The 22,684-nt window shown below is 38.8% G+C and overlaps 2 protein-coding genes across 2 annotated transcripts in view; both read right to left on the reverse strand.

Moving 5' to 3' along the window:
• The window catches only part of LOC134673871 (oocyte zinc finger protein XlCOF6-like), a 233,302-nt gene that overhangs the window by 93,135 nt on the left and 117,483 nt on the right, over positions 1-22,684 (reverse strand). The window lies entirely within an intron of this gene.
• On the reverse strand, positions 10,440-14,150 carry LOC134673848 (oocyte zinc finger protein XlCOF6-like). Its single transcript, XM_063531886.1, has one exon. The coding sequence runs from the start codon at positions 14,113-14,115 to the stop codon at positions 11,857-11,859; it is 2,259 nt and encodes a 752-aa protein (XP_063387956.1). The 5' UTR covers positions 14,116-14,150; the 3' UTR covers positions 10,440-11,856.

Here is a 22,684-nt window from a genome sequence, read left to right on the forward strand (position 1 = left end):
CTTTTCAGTGTAGCCACTGTGATTACAAATGCAGTCAGAAGTCAAACTTACAAATACACCTGATGATACATACTAGGGCGAAGCCATTTCTGTGTAGCCACTGTGATTACAAATGCAGTCAGAAGTCAGGCTTACAAAAACACCTGATGATACATACTGGGGCGAAGCCATTTCAGTGTAGCCACTGTGATTACAAATGCAGTCAGAAGTCACACTTACAACAACACCTGACGATACATATTGGGGTGAAGCCATTTCAGTGTAGCCACTGTGATCACAAATTCAGTCGGAAGTCACTCTTACAAAGACACCTGATGGTACATACTGGGGCGCAGCAATTTCAGTGTAGCCACTGTGATTACAAATGCAGTCGGAAATCACGCTTACAACAACATCTGATGATACATACTGGGGAGAAGCCATTTCACTGTAGCCACTGTGATTACAAATTCAGTCGGAAGGCACACTTACAACGACACTTGATGATGCATACTGGGGTGATGCCATTTCAGTGTAGCCACTGTGATTACAAATGCAGTCGGAAATCAAACTTACAACGACACCTGATGATACATACTGGGGCGAAGCAATTTCAGTGTAGCCACTGTGATTACAAATGCAGTCGGAAGTCAAACTTACAAAGACACCTGATGATACATACTAGGGCGAAGCCATTTCAGTTTAGTTTAGTTTAGTTTATTGATCTCTCAATACAATTTTCATAGTTAATGTAACATAATACATAAGCAATTACTTATCGTATAGCGATCGTCGGATACAAAATAAATAATTAAATTACAATTAAACAGTAGTTATATACAATGGTATATACTCGTAAATATATCACAAAATATTATTCATGTCAAAATATTTCTAATAGCAAATCATAAAATCACACAATGTCAAAGATAATAATAAAAAATAAAATAAACAATTTTAACAGAGTACTACAGAGTACCTATCAATGAATAATTTAAGTTTTTACACAAAGTCAAATTAAATCCAAAGAATAAATAGAAATTAGAGACATGTCAAATGAAAAATAAAAATTAATTGAAATAAGTATCTTAAAAATAAAAAAACAAAACGAAAACAAAATAACAATTTACATTACATAATTGGTCAATTTAATTCGAGAGATATTCCTTTACTGAGTATAGGGATTTCTTAAGTAAAAAGGTTTTTAGTTTGCGTCTGAACGTCATGTCACTTGTCTCCTTTTTTATGTCATTTGGTAGGTGCTCGTAAAAAGTTGGACCTATTACACGTGGGTTTCTAGCATGCAATGCTGTGCGACGCGGAACAGTCCGAAGTTTTCCCGTGCTCCGGAGGCATTTGCCCACAACTTCCACTCGCTTAAATTGAGACAGGTGTATACGCGTGAACATAATGACCTCAAAGATATACTGCGAGTAGTGGGTCATAATCTGATGTTCCGCAAACAGTACTTTACAGGACTGCCTCTGTTTTAGCCCGAGTATAGTCCTCAGCGCCCTTTTTTGCATGATTAACACCCTGTCCGCGTCGGTCGAGTTACCCCACAAGATCACGCCATATGCCATAAGCGAGTGGAAGTATGCATAGTATGCCTGCCTTAGCGCATCACTTGAAACCAATGGTTTCACCTTGCGCAGTGCAAAAATCGCACCACCCAGTCTACCACACAGCATGTTTATATGTTGCTTCCAGCTCAAGGTTGGATCCAATGTAAATCCTAAAAACCTACACGTATCGGTTGTCGGGATAGGACACTGAATATTCGCGTTAGGGACGCACCTACCCGAGAATAGCATGACATTCGATTTGTTGACGTTAAGAATCAATCCGTTTGCCGAAAACCATCTGTTAAGCTGGTCGCATACATTCGTGACCTTGTAATTAAGTTGCTCATAGGTTGGAGCGCTGACAATCACAGTTGTGTCATCGGCAAACAAAATTATTTGGCCATTTTTTATAGCAGATGGCAGGTCATTTATGAATGCGAGAAATAGGGTATTTCCCAGAGCGGAACCTTGTGGGATTCCCACCGTCACGTTGCCAGTCCCTGATCGCATTCTTTTCCCTCCCGCCATCACTTCTACTGTCTGTGTTCGGTTTTCTAAAAAAGATTTCAGGAGATTACCTTGCAACCCATAACACGAAAGCTTTTTAATAAGTAGGTCGTGACTTATGACATCGAATGCTTTGGACAGGTCACAAAAAATGCCAGCTACTTTGTGCCTGTCATCGATAGCGGTAGTGATGCTATCAATCATGTTATACGCTGCAGTAGTAGTAGACATGTTTTTTCGGTAAGCAAATTGTCTGTCAGTCAGTAAGTCGTTCTCGAAATGTTTCATTAGTTGTTGGGATAGGATGGACTCGATGATTTTGGATATGTTGGGTACTATTGAGATCGGTCTATAGTTATCAACGGATGTTTTATCACCCTTGTTTTTGTAGACAGGGCACACTCGCGTGCTCTTGAGTATGTCGGGGTAAACGCCTTCCTTGATCATCTCGTTGATGAGGACAACTAGGGTATCCGAAAGTAATGGCCAAATCGACAGCAGGATGTTGAGTGATATGTTGTATATGTCAAGTGTGTTACGACTTTTTAACATTGTTTTGAGGGTGCGATCAAGGTCAGCACGTGTGACAGAGGGAAACCCATAGGCATGAACATCAGCGATCTGTAGGTGATCGTTTAGACAATGCATCGCGAGTTGTTCATTGACGCCTATGTTGTAGTTGGACGCGACACTCAAAAAATGACTGTTAAGATGGTCAGGAACATCTAATTTATGAACAAGAATTGAATTACTTTTTAAAGTAATGTCTTTCCTGTCCTGTGATTGAGAAGTTTCTTCCTTAATTATATTCCAAATTTCCTTTGAAGGATTACGACTGTCTTTTATTCTTTGGGTTGTGTGGGCTTGCTTGGCTTCTAAAACTTTACGTTTAATCATGTCTGAGTAGTACTGGATACTTGTGGATATACTAATGTCATCTGGATATTGTTGCCGAAAGTGAGAAAGGTCATTTAAATTTTTAATATAATTCAAGATATCGTCAGTCATCCATGGAAGATTCGGTTTATTTTTTAATTGTATCCGTTTCACGGGGAAATGAATATCAATATAATATGTCAATACACGTATTAATTTGCTAAACTTATTGCTAATGTCAATGTTATTTTTAAATATAAAATTCCAATCATAATTCTCAATGTCACAGTAAAATAAATAAATCGATTCATCATTAATTAGCCTACGTTCTAGAAAGTTATTTGTTTCCTCGCGGTACGGATGTCCCACTGTTAGCGTAAATAGCTGTGCGTTATGGTCACTTATGGGTGTATCTATCGGCGAAGCGGTGACGTCACAGGTGTTGTTTACTATGCCGCAGTCGATGGAGGTGGAACTCTCCGCGCACACACGGGTCGGAAACCCAACTATATTCGCGCATCCATAACTGGCCAGTATATCATTCAGTTTCATTTTTTCATTTTTTTCGGAAAGGAAATCAACATTCAGATCGCCAACCAATATGAACCTTTTTTTTTCTAAAGTTACCTTACTCAATAATAATTCCAATTTATTTATAAATATGTCAAAATTTCCCTTACCAGTCCGATACATCGCAATAATAATCAATTTTAAATTAATAATTTCAATCGATGTTAACTCGAAATGATACTGGACCGCAACGCTTTGTAGGTCGGCGCGCTGTTTATACCGAACATCGTTCCGTATGTACAGCGCCACACCGCCATGTGCTATGCGCCCGCGGCAGTATGCATTTGCGAACTCGTAGTTACATAACCTTACTTTGTCAATTTCGTTGCTTTTGCACCAAATTTCGCTACATGCCAGTACGTCTGGTTTTTCAGTGTCCAGTAAAATATTCAACAAAGCGGTTTTGCCACAAATGGATCTTACATTTTGGTGGATTACTTTGAAAACCGAAGAATTCGCTAGTTTGGCAGCCGATCGCCGCTGCTCACTTTGAAGTTTTTTGGCTTCACAATGTTGAAGATTCTAATGGACACACCTTCTGGCCAGTGCTTACGATTACGGACCACTCCTACTTTATTTGCTGGTACATCAATCTTGAACGATGAATAATGTCCTCTCGTCACCGTCAGCTGTTCACACCTGTCGACCTGGATGTCCATGGTGGACTTGATGTGGTCAACCAAGTCCGCAGAAGTAGTTTCTTCACTCAGATTGAAGACATGGAGACTAACAGAACGAGGAGCAGCCGCTCTCAAACCATCCTGCCGCTCCATCGAAGGCATGACCTTCGGCGAAAGTAGGGAGCTGGGTGGCGCCGGTGCAGCCTGCATAAGCGACTCGACTATCCGACATGGCAAAGGCGGTGGTCCCTGCGTTGCGGGCATCATAGGACCAGCAGGCCCGGCTGGGCCGGGAAGCACGGGCGGCTCGGTGAATGCTGCCTGGAGGACCGGTTCGGCTGGGAGAGCATCTGGTGATGGCAGTAGTTGTGCTGCCACAACCTCAGACTGCAGCTTGCGACGAGGGCGAGACCTAAGTTGCATCTTTTCTACTGGCAACGTCATTGAGGAGCGTGTGGGAGTGGATATCTCCTTCGGTGGTTGGCCAGTGCAGGTTTCGTTTTGGACTTGTATTGTGTCTTGTTTGGTGTCGTGCATAAAGGCTAGTCCTTCCGGACCAGAGTCATCTAGTGAGATGTTCAGTGTCCCGTATGAGTGGAAATATTGTGGTGTAGCATTTGGCTTTTCCAAATTGAGGTCAGTTGATTTTAATTTAAGTATTTTTAGTATTTCTGTATTTATTTGCTTTTGCCTTATGATTTCTCGTTGCTGGTTTATGATTAAATCGTGTGTTTTGTCCAATTTTTCTTTCATTTCTTTCACTATCACCTTTAAATTCAAAATAACGTCCACTAACCTGTCATCGTTTAAGTTATCCTTTAATTTATCTTTTTTTGGGGGCATTTTCACAATGTTTTAATCAATTATAATATTTAATAACACATATACTTTAATATTTAATAACACATATACTTTCAAACAAGTTTCTATTTAAATAAAATAAATAATAAACAGAGCGATACGTATTAGCTCCTTATTAGAGGCAGTGGCGCCATCTTGTGTAGCCACTGTGATTACAAATGCAGTCGGAAGGCAGACTTACAAAAACACCTGATGATACATACTGGGGCGAAGCCATTTCAGTGTAGCCACTGTGATTACAAATGCAGTCAGAAGTCAGACCCACAAAGACACCTGATGACACATACCGGGGCGAAGCCATTTCAGTGTAGCCACTGTGATTACAAATGCCGTAAGAAGTCACACTTACAACAACACCTGACGATACATATTGGGGTTAAGCCATTTCAATGTAGCCACTGTGATCACAAATTCAGTCGGAAGTCACTCTTACAAAGACACCTGATGATACATACTGGGGCGCAGCAATTTCAGTGTAGCCACTGTGATTACAAATGCAGTCAGAAGTCAGTCTTACAAAGACACCTGATGATACATACTGGGGCGAAGCCATTTCAGTGTAGCCACTGTGATTACAAATGCAGTCAGAAGTCAGTCTTACAAAGACACCTGATGATACATACTGGGGCGAAGCCATTTTAGTGTAGCCACTGTGATTACACGAGCAATCGGAAAGTCTAGACTAGTTTACCAAAGGATACACACCAGAGAGAAGCCGTACACATGTAGTCACTGCAACTACAAGTTCAGTCATAGTTCAGCCTTATGAAGACATGAGACGACACACAGTGGGGCGAAGTCTTTTCAGTGTACTACTGAGATTACAAATGTAGTCAGAAATAAAACTTACAAAATCACCTGATGATACATAATGTGGCGTAGTCATTTCAATGTAACACTGTGATTACAAATGCATTCTGAGATCAAACTTACAAAAACACCTAGTGAAAATACTGGGGCGAAGCATTTTATATGTAGCAATTGCGAATACAAGAGCAATCGGAAAAGAAACATGCTAAAACATCAGATTATACATACTGACGAGAAGTCTTTTATTTGTATCCACTGCAACTACAGGAGTGGATGTAAATACGCTTTACAAAGACATCTTAGAAGGAGACATCCTGGCAAAAACCCCTAGTTCCGCAAGTGACGGGAAATATGATCCGCCAGTTACCGGTGGAGCATGTGTCGGGTGTGGGCTGTGTGATGTGTGTCGTGGTTCCCTTGCACGCGCGTGCACGATGTGTTCCCGGTGTCGTGCCGGCGTATGTCGCGCAGGACGAGCGGCTTCTTAAGGTTGCGTTTTCACCAGAGATGTGCGCTACGCAGAGAGATGTGGTTTTAAGAACCAACAGAATCACTTCATTTGTTTTCCTCGCTCAGTGTTGTGATTCTATTGGTTCTTAACAAACACATCTCTGGTGGAAACGCAGCCTTACACAATTACTTGAGATATAAGAAAAACTATAACCTGTTTGCGGATAATATGTCAACACTCAATGCATACGGACTTTTTGTTATTTTGTTTAATATATATAATACAGCGGCCGAAAAGAACATTATAGTTAGACCGTAAAAATTCTGCAGCGATTTTGATAGCCCACGCAGTGCTAGTGTCATTTTAGACGTCAAACTTCTATGAAATTATGACGTATAAATAACACTTACACTGCGTGGGCTATCAAATCCACTGCAAACTTTTATTGGTGCGACTATAGTAGTTATGAATTTTTGACACTACACCATTTTCAAATAAATAAAAATGTTGGTGATGTACATTTGAAGTTTTACTTTTCATTCCTGTAGTGTTACTGCGTCATAGGGTGAGGGAACCTACTTCGCGGGAGGAACATAGTCGGGCTAAGCTAACTCTGCACTGTGTTTGATACACCTTTGCATTTGTAATATTAAGTATGGATTGTCTCAACAATGTCTGGATACCTACCACTACCAAAATGTATTAATTTATCTTTATATCTAGTTACCATGTTTTTGCTGCAATGATACAGGGGATATTATATGTATCCCTTCGCCAAACACTTTTCGCTATGTTGAATGTTAAGAAGGAGACAACATATTATCTTTCTCAGCAGAAAGTGTCCTGAAAAAGGGTAAATGTAATAATTGTTAATAACTAGCTGTTGCCCGCGACTTCGTCCGCGTGGAATCTTATCTTCAACATTTTACATCTTTTCACCCCTTTTTAACCCTTTTAAGGAATTTATTTTTAAAAACGCTGAAATTACTTTTCTTGTATTCTAATAATAATTATGCGCTTATACAAAGATTCAAGTTCCGCACTCACAAAATATTTAATCTACATACAAACTTTCAACCCCTTTCTCACCACCTTAGGGGATGAATTAAAAAAAAAATGCTTACATTAGTTTTCATGTTTTTAATTAAATACCTTTTCGCAAATTTTCAAGTTCCTGGCTTTAAAAAAATATTGATATCCACACAAACTTCCAACCCCTTTTTCACCACCTAGGGGATGAATTTTCGAAAACGCTGAAGTTTGTTTTCTTGTATTTTAATTTAATACCTTTCCGCAAAGTTTCGAGTTCCTAGCTAAAAATAAAATTTGCACCCCAAGACGGAACTTTCATCCCCTTTTTAACCCCCTTAGAATTTGAGTATCCAAAAACGTTGCAATTACTTCTTTTGTAATCAGTTATTACGTCTTCCTAAGAAGTTTCAAAGCATTTGTAATGGATTCAAACTTTCAACCCCTTTATAACCCTGTTAGGGGATGAATTTTACAAAACGTTGAAATTACTTTTCCTGTCTTTTAATAATATGCCGAAATACAAAGGTTCAATAAGTCCCGCGATCGAAAAAAATATTGAAATCCATACAAACATTCAACCCCTTTTTCACCACCTTAGGGGATGAATTTACAAAAACGCTGAAGTTTGTTTTATTGTATTTTAATTTAATACCTTTTCGCAAAGTTTCAAGTAGGAACTTGAAACTAGCTTAGCTTGAAGCTAGGAAGCTTAAAATAAAATTTGCACCCCAAGACGGAACTTTCATCCCCTTTTTAACCCCCTTAGAATTTGAGTTTCCAAAAACGTTGCAATTACTTTTTTTGTAATCAGTTATTACGTCTTCCTAAGAAGTTTCTAAGCATTTGTAATGGATTCAAACTTTCAACCCCTTTTTAACCCTGTTAGGGGATGAATTTTACAAAACCCTGAAATTACTTTTCCTGTCTTTTAATAATATCCCCAAATACAAAGATTCAAGTCCCGCGTTCGAAAAAAAATGTCATATCCATACAAACTTTCAACCCCTTTTGCACCAGCTTAGGGGATGAATTTTCAAAAACGCTGAAATTAGTTTTCTTGTATTTTAATAATATATCTTTTTACGAAGTTTCAAATTCCTATCTTAAAATAAAACTTGAACCCCATATACACTTTCATCCCCTTTTTAACCCCCTTAGGGGTCGAATTTCTCAAAATCGCTTCTTATCTCTTTTACACTTTATAAATGTTTTCTGGTGTGCAAATTTCAACTTTCTATTTTTGTAGTTTCGGCTCTGCGTTGATGAATCAGTCAGTCAGTCAGTCAGGACACTTGCATTTATATATATAGATAGATATAGGATCACAAGCGATGTAAACCGTTTCCCAAATAAGTTCATACTGTCTCCAATACCTTTAGCCACAGACAAAACATCCTCTAGACTGAGCATAGTCGCACTACCCCCGCTGCCACGCATACGGTAATTTTACTCCATGTTCGAGTCGAAAGTGTCTGTGTGACGTCCGTGAACTCGTTCGTCGTTTGAACGGACCAATCACGGCACGGGACTTCGCTCACCTCGTCCCGCGCACCCCCGCATTTTTGGCAGCATCGGTTACATGAAATAATTGCTCTAAACTCCGTCTAGAGGATTCCTAATCTATGCCTTTAGCTGTCATCTTCGCTTTGACAGACATGTGATGTGATCCGTTTCTGTGTTTTTACTCTTGCTTAGTGCGGGTTCACGTACCGGCCGTTCTCGAGGCGAGGCGCCGAGTCGGTGTGGCGCAGCGGTAAGTATTGTGTGTCTACATGTTCTGGAAGTGTAAGAGCGCCGACACGTGTGCCGTATTGTTCAGTCAGCAGCATCACCAGCAAAAGCTCTCTCTTCTATAGCTTCACAAAAATACATATGTAGAACAATAAAACTGTACCTAACATATGCTTTTTGACACGAACTATGGAGATTTATCTCTATTTGGAAAAGTATTCCTGGTGGCAGATACTTAAGACGCGTTGTTTCATCCGCTACTATTGAATCTGACTACCTTTCCCTTATCTGAATAATGTAGAGCCGCAAATCTGCTAACGTGGGGGAGAGTGGAGGTGCCATCAATATTAAATGCTTCAAGTCAGCGCGGGCCAGTACACGCGGCGAGCAGGTGCGCTGCCGCGGTGTGCTCCCAGCCTTCATCAGGATATTGAGTGGACATATTAGGGCAACAAAGGTGTAAGTCGGACTCGCGAGTACGGGCTTGTCTGTTGTTTATATGTAAAGAACCAATGTCGTGAGTATTTATTTTTTAATTTTAGGCCAAGTAGTTACGGGGAAGAGTTGAGGGATGTAAAAATGTATATTCTCAGAAGCAGCCCCACCTAACGCACCGAATTTCAACTAAAAACCTGTGCACACCGGCTTGCGTGTGCGTGACGTGCGCGTGTGCGTGCGCTAAAATGTTGGAGCCGCACACGCACACATCACGCAAGCGGTGTGCCGTCTCTCATAAGGGTCTGTATACTACAACGCCGCCCGTGCACGTCACACACACGCAGCCGGTGTTCTCTGGCCTTAAATCGGCAGTTTCGTAGCACTCTGGCTGAAACAGAGGGGCGACAGACACGAGTGATCCTATGAGGGTTCCGTAGTCAACTAGGCACCCTAATACATAGATTCGCCATGCCTGTCTGTCCGTCCGCCGCTTTGCTCCGTGACCGTTAGTGCTAGAAAGCAGCAATTAGGCATTGACATATAAATCAATCATGCAGACGTATAATAGTAAACTAAAAATAAATCCCCTACACGTAAACCTCCCCTATACGTAAAGTGGGGATCGTTTTTTTTTCGCTTTATCCTTATGGTGTGGGATGTCATAGGATAGGTATTTCAAAAAGAAGTAAAATAAAATAATTATTTTATTGGAGGATACGAGTACACATCAATTAATTCTAGTAAATTATACTAATTATAGTGGAATACAAAGTCACTCCTTATATTTTCTAACAACAAAGCAGGCTCAAGCCGCTGTGGGCACCGAGACCTTCGAAATTTGTAATACAATTACTTTACTATGCAGGCTTCCCCGTGAGATTTTCCTTAAGCGAGCAAACTTCAAAGCAACTGGTAAATATCAAACGATACTTTAATTTAGTCGTTATGTTGTATCTTCTTGCTGTGCAACTTTTTCTTATTTAACTGTATGTTACGTTATGTCTTTTTAGGGTTCCGTAGCCAAATGGCAAAAAACGGAACCCTTATAGATTCGTCATGTCTGTCTGTCCGTCCGTATGTCACAGCCACTTTTTTCCGAAACTATAAGAACTATACTGTTGAAACTTGGTAAGTAGATGTATTATGTGAACCGCATTAAGATTTTTACACAAAAATAGAATAAAAAATAAATAAATTTTTGGGAATTTTTTTTCATCAAACTCATACGTGTGGGGTATTTATACTATTTATGGATAGGTCTTCAAAAATGATATTGAGGTTTCTAATATCATTTTTTTTTTCTAAACTGAATACTTTGCGCGAGATACACTTCCAAAGTGGTAAAATGTGACTTCTAAAATAAGAGAATGATAAAACTAAAAAAAATATATGATGTACATTAATTACTATGCAAACTTCCACCGAAAATTAGTTTGAACGAGATCTAGTAAGTTTTTTAATACGTCATAAATCGTAAACCGCAATTTTATTGTTACTTGCTGCTACGGAACCCTTCATGGGCGAGTCTGACTCGCACTTAGCTGCTTTTTTCTTCTTGTCTGTTACCTTCCGTGGTTCCTCTCATTTGATAGTCTCATCGGAAGATCAGCGCTCGAAGCCGCCAGCAACATGCTGAGATGAGGCCATTTCCTGGCACTTTAATCTTATTCTGTATTTTCTTTTATATTACTTATGTAATGTCTCATTTGTTTGTGCTTACGAATAAAATAATTCTAATTCTAACATCTATATAAGTTCCGAGTAAGTCGGTGGTGTCTGTAGTTTGAGCCCACGACCCCCGGCTCGGAAGCCACATGTCTCACCACTTCGCTCGCAGCGCTCACTCACTACTACACGTTCCACACTAATATACTAGAATATACTTCACCACTTTAATTTTTAGGTATTTTTTTTTTCTAAAACATGTTTAAATTGCCTGGTGATAATAGCACTGATTACATTAGTACACGGGAGCGCGCGTGAGCTGTAGGGGGCAGCACAGGAGCCGCCTGCTTATTGCCGTCAAGTGTCAATGTCAGGTTTAACTTTCCGATTTAAGAAAAAAAGAAATACATTATACATTCCTTTAATACAATTTGTATAACATTCGACAAATGACATACGAGTAACTATTACACAAAAAATACCCTAAACCGGATTCCCACGGCATAGCCTTGATTTTCAGCGTTGACCTAACTTAAAACTTAACTAAAACTAATTAAATACACAAATTTAGGTCAAAATGTGGCATCGCCTCCAACCCGACCGTTCCCTATAAGGCTTCTCTCCCGTGTGTATCGTCTTCGCAGGTGCTGTTGCACTGCAGGCCGCTCTTGTAGTCGCTGTTGCTGCGTTTTAAGCTTTGGCCCAAGCGTCTTCTGGTGACATCGTTGGGTTGATTTATCACAATGACTGTTTACCTAGTGTGTGTCCTCTCGTGTATTTTTAAATGTGATTTCAGCCTGCATTTATAATCACAGTGTCTACACTGAAAAGGCTTCTCCCCAGTATGTGTCATTTCGTGGTATCGTAAGTTTGAACTCTGACTGCACTTGTAGTCACAATGTCTGCATGTGTAAGGCTGTTCTCCAGTGTGCGTCCTCTCGTGTATTTTTAAATGTGATATCTGCCTGCATTTATAATCACAGTGGCTACACAGAAAAGGCTTCTCGCCAGTATGTGACATCTGGTGTATTTTTAAATTTGATTTCTGACTGCATTTATAATCACAGTGGCTACACTGAAAAGGCTTCTCGGCAGTATGTGTCCTTTCATGTATTCGTAAGGCTGAACTATCACTGCTAATGTAGTCACAATGTCTGCATTTGTAAGGCTGTTCTCCAGTGTGTTTCTTCTCGTGTATTTTTAAATGAGCTTTCAGTCTGCATTTATAATTACAGTGACTACATTGAAAAGGCTTCTCGCTAGTGTGTGACATCTGGTGTGTTTTTAAATGTGATTTCAGGCTGCATTTATAATTACATTGGCTACACTGAAAAGGCTTCTCGCCAGTGTGTGTCCTCTGGTGTATTTTTAAATTTGATTTCCGAATGCATTTATAATTACATTGGGTACAATGGAAAGGTTTCTCGCCAGTATGTGTCATCTGGTGCGTTTTCAAATGTGATTTAATCTTGCATTTATAATTACAGTGGCTACACTGAAAAGGCTTCTCGCCAGTGTGTGACATCTGGTGTATTTTTAAATTTGATTTATTACTACATTTGTAAACACATTGGCTACACTGAAAAAGCTTCTCGCCAGTATGTGTCCTTTCATGTATTCGTAAGGCAGAACTATCACTGCACTTGTAGTCACAATGTTTGCATTTGTAAGGCTGTTCTCCAGTGTGTGTCCTCTGGTGTATTTTTAAATGTGATATCAGCCTGCATTTATAATTACAGTAGCTACACTGAAAAGACTTCTCGCCAGTGTGTGTCCTCTGGTGTATTTTTAAATGTGATTTCCGAATGCATTTATAATTACATTGGCTACACTGAAAAGGCTTCTCGCCAGTATGTGTCTTCTGGTGTATTTTTAAATATGATTTCCGACTGCATTTATAATCACAGTGGCTACACTGAAAAGGCTTCTCGCCAGTATGTGTCATTTCGTGGTATCGTAAGTTTGAACTCTGACTGCACTTGTAGTCACAATGTCTGCATTTGTAAGGCTGTTCCCCAGTGTGTGTCATCTCGTGTATTTTTAAATGTGATATCAGTCTGCATTTATAATTACAGTGACAACACTGAAAAGGCTTCTCGCATATATGTATCCTCTCGTGTTTTTTTAAATATGATTTCTGAATGCATTTGTAATCACACTGGCTACACTGAAAAGGCTTCTCGCATGTATGTATCCTCTCGTGTTTTTTTAAATATGATTTCTGAATGCATTTGTAATCACACTGGCTACACTGAAAAGGCTTCTCGTCAGCGTGTGTCCTTTCATGATCTCGTAAATTAGAACTAACACTACACTTGTAGTCGCAATGACTACATTTATAAGGTTTTTCTCCAGTGTGTATCCTCTGGTGTCTTTTTAAGTTTCCTTTCTGAGCGCATTTATAATCACACTGGCTACATTGCAATGGCTTCGCCCTAGTATGTGTCCTGTCATGTTTTCGTAAGACTGACCTAGACTTACTACATTTGTAAAGCTGTTTTCCAGTGAGTATTCTCTGGTCCCTCCGGTTGTGCGTCTGCTGGTGACGTCTCAGGTTTGATTCGACACTGCATTTGAAATCGCAGTCACTGCACTTTAAAGGCTCTCCAGCCATGTGTATTGTTTGGTGTTTGTGTAAATCACTTTTACACGAACTTGTGTAACTACAGTGACTACAATTTAACTTATTCTCCAAAGAGTGACTCTTTAAATGAGTCTCCAAACTTTTCTTGGAACTTGTTGTATACTCACATTCAGCACACATGAAATTTGTAACACCGTGTTCGCTCTTCTCGTGATCTGTTACAAGCGATTCGGTACAAAACGTAGAACTACAAAAATCGCAAGCAAATGGTTTCTGTCCGATCGACAAATGTGTGTTTAATATGTGATTCCTTAAAATATATTTATTTCCGAAATGCTTGCCACAGTAATCGCAGCCATATGGTTTGCCTCCACCGTGAACAGTCGCGTCGCCGCGGAGGCGCTCGAGCACCACGGAACAAGCCATCGCGAGCTGTTCCCTGGCGCGGGCGGCGCTGCCGTCTGAACACACTGGAACACAAATAAATAAAAAGACTGTACTTTTACTATTTAATACAGGATTTGTATAGGAAATAAACTTAATTTTGCGTGTGAGTAAGTGTCATACCTAACTTTTAAGGGTCTCTGGCAGGAGGTTGCAACCATCAACAGTGTCTGGCAACTTAAGATACATCATTTTATAGTTAACCCTCCAAAAAAAAAAACCTTTTATGGCGGCAAGACGTGTTTTGAAAACGGGTCCATATTGGGTCGCATAATAATTGATTGTCCTAATGTAATGTTACGCATAAAACTCACTTCGCATACTTGTTATTGTGCTGGAAATATTAACATTTCAGAAAAATTATAACACAAACCTAACCTAACCTACCCTATTCTACACAACCTATGCAAAATATTTTCGAAAATACTTTCTGTTTCAGCTGGAGAAAAAATATGCGAAAAGAAATTTATGCGTAACATTACCTTATGACAATCAATTATTATGCGATGAGATAGGATCCCTTTGAAAACTCTTGTGTAAAATTATTAATTTTATATTCAATTAACGCGTGTCTTTCAGTTATTTGTGTTTTAAGATACTCTTAAATAATTAACTTTCTGGTTTTTCATAAATTTGAAGCGGTCCCGACTGTTACAGTCGGGATCCGAAACCAATGTCCCACAATAAAGGTGATGGCGCGAATGAAACTACAAGTCACGTAAATAGCTCCGAGACAATCCTAAAAAATGATTCCATGGACTTAACACAACGTGATATGGACTTCGAGTTACAGGAAATGACGACTGATAATGGTGAACCGAATCCATCAGTTGACCTAAGTTCACCTAAGGTCAAGGGTAAGCTTAAGGCAAGACAGTTTCCCAAGGTTAGTACTGAGACAGTAATTACGACAGAACATTCCTATGCAACCAAGAGGAAGGACGACGCTGAATGGACATTAGTTACCAAAAATCCAAAACGCCGTTATGTGTTTAACCCAGAATTATCCGTGGGCACAGAAATAAGCATTACTTGCAAAGATATGCTGCCAAAACAATTTGCGCTAGCGAAGCTGCTAAAAAGTCATGATATTCTAGGTATCATTAGAGTCAGGTACGTTAATTCATATAAAGTGCTTGTCCAATTTGATAATGAAACCAGCGCTGCGCGGCTTATGTCCAAGGTTGCTGTGCATGAGGAGTTGGGCTGGCGGTGCCAAAAAACATACGAGGTTGGTGTTTCTTATGGCATTATTAAGGATGTGGATTTAGATTTAAGTGAAAAAGATATAATAGAGAGTATGACATGCGGAGTAGAAATAGTTTCAGTAAAAAGATTAAGTAGAAAAAGTTCAGATGAATCAGGATGGAAGGACAGTGAGACCGTACGTGTATGTTTCAAAGGTCCCATATTACCACCTTACGTTTATATACATGAAATGCGAGTTAAGGTTGAACCATACTTATTTCCAGTATCACTTTGTGCCAATTGCTGGCGGTATGGTCATACAAAGAAAACGTGTTCCAAAAAATCTACTTGTCCTAAGTGTGGAGGCCAACATTCAAATTGCGAGACAACTGTATTCACATGTCGTAATTGCTCAGGAAATCACATGGCTTTAGACAAAATTTGTCCACTCTACCAAAAAGAAAGAAACATAAGGAAGATTATGGCTGAATTTAATAGTACATATAAAAAGGCGTTGAATAAATATGAACCAGGTTCTAGTAGCCCGCCAGCCCCAGCGGCATCAATCTATCAGGAAAACTTTCCCCCTACGCTTAGGACAACTGAGACGACTTCAGTGGCTGAAAAATCAACAGTGGAGCCTGCGGTAATCGAACCAGCATATGCAAAAGTAGTGGTGACCCAAGCTGAAGTTCATAGTGATGCCCCAGGTAAAAAAAATATATCGTTTACTCCATCTAAAAAGGCAAGCCGTACTAAACCTAAACGCAGGAAGGCCGAAGTGATAGAAAAAGATGACAGTATATCTGATAATAACTTATCAAGTATGGAAACTGATGATAATGACGTTCTACCAGAAATAACGAGCAAACCCAAGGAAGTAAGTGAAAATAAACTTAAGTTTAGTTCACTAATTGATAAGTTAAAAGATATCATATTCATGAAAAACTTGACGATAGTTGAAAAAATAAAATTAGGGGTTCAAACTGGATTAGAATGGCTTTTATCTTTTGTTATGAAGAATATACTTGACATATCCTGCTTAAAATCCTTTTTTAACGCCACAGATGGCTAGTAATTTAAAGCAGTGCAGACTTAACATGTTGCAATGGAACGCACAGAGTATTAGACCAAAGTTAGTATCATTTGAAAATCTACTTATTCAGGAGAAAACCCATATAGCGGCACTTAGTGAAACATGGTTAGATTCCGACTGTTATTTTCGCATTAGTAATTATAATATATATAGGGCGGACAGATCGGATGGATATGGTGGTGTTGCAATCCTTACGCATAAATCGATTAAGTCTGAGCATTGTCGTGTTCAACACCCTAATCCTGGTGTAGAAGTTGTCTACGTTAAAGTGTTTAATTGTGATCAAATTAAAAACGTGATTTCAGTTTACTGTCCGTCTTCCGTAGTGACTCAGCAGAGTGATTGGGATTTTATTTTTCCAATCGTGCAACATAACGTGATTATCATGAGTGACTTTAATGGCCATCACACCAACTGGTCATATAAAACGGATACTCGCGGCACTCAACTATATGATTCTCTTGTGGACTGTAATCTAGTTTCTCTTAATGATCACAGCCACACAAGAGTGCGCCTAGTGAATGGAATGTTACAGGAGTCGTCTCCAGATATTTCTATAGTATCTACTGATCTTTATTTTGCATTTAATTGGAACGTTATGAAAGAATCACTAGGAAGCGATCACCTAATTATAAAGATTTCTACATATTTAAACTCTTGTGTTAACTCTGCTGTACCAAAGAGAAACTATAAAGAGGCTCAATGGAATGAGTACAGAATGTATTTAGAAAATAAGTTTGCTGATTTGTCTTTGCCTGAAGCTCCTCAAGAATCATATAATTGTTTTTTAAGTATTATAAATGAAGCTGCTGATCTTTTCATACCATATATTAAAATTAACAATAATCCAGCAAAAAAATTCTAACCAAAACCATACTGGAACCAGGCTTTATCCAAAGCCGTTGCCGAAAGACGTTTAGCTCTCTCATTGTTCAGACGAAATCCTACACCACAAAATCTTGAGGAACTTCAGGCTAAGATAAGAGACACTCAGAGACTTATTAGAACGCGTAGAAATGAAAGTTGGCAACAATTTTGCAACTCCATAAGCGAGTCCTCATCAGCCTCTGAAGTTTGGTCTCGGATGAAATGGGTAAAGGGCTATAGGTCTTCTCGGCCTCCTGTTAGTGCAGAAAAAGCTCATAATCTTCTTTGTTCTCTCACGCCAGATTATGTATCTCCGCCGACGCCAGTGATTGAGTCTGGTGGCACGGTTATAGACGAACCATTTACATTACATGAATTAGATTCTTGCATTAAACCAAAAGATACTGCTCCGGGTCATGATGGGATAGCTTTTTCTATGATTAAAAATCTTCCCGAGAAAGGAAAACTCTTACTATTATCATTGTACAATAATTTCTACTCCATAGGTTTTGTCCCTACTCAGTGGAGAGAAATTAGTGTAGTCCCGATACCTAAACCCGGAAGAGACCCCTCCTCTGACTCTGCTCTTCGACCAATCTCTTTAATTTCATGTGTGTGTAAAATATTTCATTCTATGATAAATAGGAGGGTGGAATGGTTCATAGAAAAAAGATGTATGTTTGCCGAAGAAACTGTTGGTTTTAGAAAGTGTCGATCATCTTTGGATAATTTAAGTAGCTTAGTTAGTCGGATTCAGACCGGATTTTCAAAAAATATGATCACTTTGGGGTGTTTCATAGATATTGAAAATGCATATAATAATGTAAATGTTCCCATTTTAATTGAAATACTTGACAGGCTACGAGTTGGACATCATATTTGTCGATATCTATGGAATTTCTTAAAGGAAAGATACCTCACAATACAAACTGATGCATCTATGTTAAGAAGATCAACTGGTCGCGGGTTGGCTCAGGGAGATCCTACTTCGCCATTGCTTTTTAATGTTTATACTTTGCATATTCAAAAATCAATTACAAGTGTTTACTTTTCACAGTATGCAGATGATTATATTTTATATGTTACAAAGAAATCTATAGAGGAGGCCGAGGATGTATTACAAAAGTCCCTTAATGTTTTTAACAAATGTCTGAATAATCTCGGTCTTGAAATATCTTCATCTAAAACTAAGTTATGTGTATTTAAAAAAGGCATTAATAGAAAACCTGTAAGCATCAAAATTAATGATAAAAAAATAGAGTTAGTCGAGTGTGTTAAGTATCTAGGAATGTGGTTGGATCGATCTCTTAGGTGGGAAAAACATATTAACGAATTATCTCAAAAGATTCAGAAATATTCCAATGTTTTAAAAGTTCTAGTTGGACCGGGATGGGGTGTCCATCCAAAACATCTCCGAAGATTATACTTTGCTGTGATTCGTAGTCGAATAGATTATGCGTCTTTTCTTTACGACGATAGTTGCGATTCTCATTTGTACAAACTCGATAAAATTCAAAATCAGTCATTGAGGACTATCGGCGGTTTTATCGGGGGGCACGGCAGTGCCCCCGCCAAGTCGAGCGCGAAGCAAACACTGCCGTACCATCCTTTACTGGAACCATTTCGCCGCATTTTCAGGCCCCTATTTGAGAACCTCTGGATAAGACCAGAACGCAGAAATTTTGGTTATCCAGTAAGCTATAATCACATACTTAAAATCCAAAATTTCAAGTCTGTAGGTCATTTAGTTCCGAAGTTAAGCGAAAGCAAAGTTTCGCATTTATGAAACTCACTCATGATCATCAGAATAGAACTAGTACTTCCCATAAACTCAGAGAGCTGAAATTTGGTACAGAGTTAGGGTTTCATGGCCACATAAAGGGAAAACCTAAAAAATATTGCAATATCAGTCACGTTTTAAAGATCTAAGAACTGCATAAGTAAGTTTGTAATCCCATATAAATATATGATATTACAAAGTTACTGTTGCAGTTCCCACAAATAGTAGGTAAAGTAAAGGTACACTACGATGTACGATGTGAGTATGAATGAAGATATGTTTAGTTATGATATGTGTATACATAGTATGGGTATGAGTACCCGAAAAGAAGGACTGCCAACAAAAAGAGATGAGATCCCATCAAAAACATTACATGTAAAAAGGTGCAAGTCTCGCAACGCTTTTACTACAAAAAAGTTTTGAGATGTAATGTGAAACCAAGTCGGTTATTTTAATCAGTGCCAGGGGGTGTTAAAACCGTATCAATAAGATATCTTTAATTTGTAATACGTATAATGACTTGGCCATCGCACGGCTGCATAATGACAAAAGGATCATCGTCACCTATTAAAAATAATTCTAATTGAACATAACGCTAGCGCTAATTGCAGTTTGAGCATTACACATATTTACGAGTACGGTACGAGTAAAGCATTATTGTGCGATTGCCAAGTCATTATATGATGATTAGTGACGGATTACTGATTATTATTTAATTATTAGATTTAATGAATGGGCAATACGAAAAACTGTTGCTACTGTACAAGAATCAGAACCGGAAAAGAAGAAAAGAAAGATTTGTAATAATAAAAAAACTACTCCTAAAAAGAAAAAAAATGTGTTAAATAAGAAAATCTAATAATATAAATCAATATGCCCACGTTTCTACAAAAAGAAGTGAAATCCCACCAAAAACATTCTGTAAAAAACTAGCCAAGTCTCGATGGAGCTGCTTGTTTATCTCTAAAAAGTAATGAAATCTAGACAAAGTCGTGCCAAGTCTAAGGTTCCTTACTGCGATTTCTTTATTATTATAGTTAATGTTGTGTGACTTGGCCGTTGAAGGGTACACAAGGGTACCCATTGCACCAAAAAAAAGTGTTTGTTTCAGGCTCGCCCATACATAAGTATTATTGAAATACGCAGCTTTATCAAGCCTACAATTGACTGGTTATTGAATCAACGTTTTCCAAGTGGCAATTTTCCATCGTCAATGGGTAGCGGTTCTGGCGACAGATTGGTGCAATGGTGTCATGGAGCACCTGGTTTTGTACCCTTGTGTACCCTTCAACGGCCAAGTCACACAACATTAACTATAATAATAAAGAAATCGCAGTAAGGAACCTTAGACTTGGCACGACTTTGTCTAGATTTCATTACTTTTTAGAGATAAACAAGCAGCTCCATCGAGACTTGGCTAGTTTTTTACAGAATGTTTTTGGTGGGATTAAGTCTACTCCTATACACGCAATGGAATGCGAATTGTGTGTACAACCGTTGTACATTCGTCGCATCTATTTGGCATCCAAGTTTTGGCTAAAATCTAGATCTTTTGAAGATAACACAACTATCAAACTCTTAGATGGATTAAATAATGACTTACAAGTTCGAGACACTTTGCGAAATAAAAAACCTCTTCTTCTTACCATTCATAATATGTATAAGTTAACAACTATGTATTCCAGTAAAGTATTAGAAATGTTTACTTTGGACCAATGGGTAAATCATATAGATGTTTCTAAATCTATTAAGTTAAACATTACTTCTATTAACAAATCTAAGCGCGAGTATGACAAAGTTTCCCTAAGAACTTTTGTTAACAATTTTTTACGTACCAATTACTCTGGATTTTATTGCATAATATACCGACGGTTCTAAGGAAAAAAACTCATTAGGTGCTGCGATTTATGACTCTCAATCGAACGTATCGGTTAAATTACATATAAAATATGATATGTCAATAATGCACGCAGAGTTGGTTGCCATTGCTGAGGCCTTATCCTACATTCAATCCCTAGATTGCAATCATATAGTCATTCTGTCCGATTCTAAAAGTGCTCTGCAGCATATTCCTCGGTGTACCACGAAAAATCGATGTCTCCCGGTTGCCTATTCCATTTTAAATATCATTGATAAATTACAATCGCAAGATAAGACCATAATTCTGCAATGGATTCCATCTCATGTAGGTATAGCCGGTAATGAAGTAGTGGATTCCATAGCCAGGCTGGCTTGTCATGGTGGAGTAGAATGTAATACCTTGCCTTTTTATACGGATTGTATCATTTTAGCCAAACAGACAACCTATACTTTATGGAAAGAATACTTTGATAAGAGATCAACAGAGAAGGGTATTTGGTACAAGACGATCCAACCTCATCCTTTAATGACACCGTGGATTGATTGTTTTCTTAATAGACGTGACATTGTATTGATGATGAGACTACGTTCTGGACATATCCCATTGAATAAATTCGGTTATTTAATGAAGAAAGTTCCTTCTCCTAATTGTGATGAATGTGATGTATTAGAAGACGTGTACCATGTTATAATGGAATGTGTCCGGAATGAAGCTGCTCGGATACAACTGGCTTTTTCAAGCCATAATAATATGTTTGATGTTGGGGGCTGCAATAGCGTCCTGGCTGCTCCTCTGTCGGACGCCGCCGTGGCGCTATTGCAGCTTGTACGAAAGGCTTTAGTATGTAGAATAAGTTAGTTGTAAGAATATATTAATTTGTGGTTTTTTATGGAGCGACATGTTCACCTCGGTGACAAGCTCTAAAAATAAAGAGAAAAAAAAAATAGTTAACCCTCAACAACAAAAAAGAAGTAAAAAAATAATAATTTAGGTATATAAAATGGGAACACCCAAATATTCCGAAATACGTTTTTCCGACTTTCATAACCTCGATTTTCATAATCCCGATTTTTCACATGACCGAAATATCGAAATTACGACTTTGAAAACCACGAAAGAACAAAATCACGACTGTGTTATTTCCGAAAACTTAAAATCCGATTTTCATATGGACGAAAGCTTAAAATTCCGATTTAGAAAAAATCCGAAAATATTTTTCCCGAATTTGTCTATTCCGAAAAATCATTGACCGATCGGAATAAAGTAATTCGGTATTCAGAAATTCGATCTTTTGCGAATTCGGAATAATGAAATTCGTGATTATCAAAATAAGATTTAAACGCGCTTTTTTAAGTCTCACTAACCAAAATCCGAATCGGAACACCCCACTATCCACGTCGTCTTGTCTGTCCTACCCCTAGAGTGTATGTAAAAAGCCAGAGGCGCGGAGAAGAAGCACGCCAGCCGTAGGAAAGCGCAGAGCAGCCGAAGCGGCTGAGGCGAGCATTAGTGCATGCGCTTTGTTACGCAAAGGCCAAGAGGCTGCTATGCCCGTAGCGCCGGAGCAGTTGCGGAGCAACTGTTGCCAGAAAAGTGGCTCAGGTTAGGTTAGAACTGCAACCCGACGAAATCAAACTGTTGCCAGAAAAGTGGGTTAGGTTAGGTTAGAACTCCGACCTCACGAAAACAAACTGTTGCCAGAAAAGTGGGTTAGGTTAAGTTAAAACTGCGTCCCCCAAGAAAACGAACTTTTGTCTGT

This window comes from Cydia fagiglandana, chromosome 19, assembly GCF_963556715.1.
Source record: "Cydia fagiglandana chromosome 19, ilCydFagi1.1, whole genome shotgun sequence".
Classification (NCBI taxonomy): Eukaryota; Metazoa; Arthropoda; class Insecta; order Lepidoptera; family Tortricidae; genus Cydia; species Cydia fagiglandana.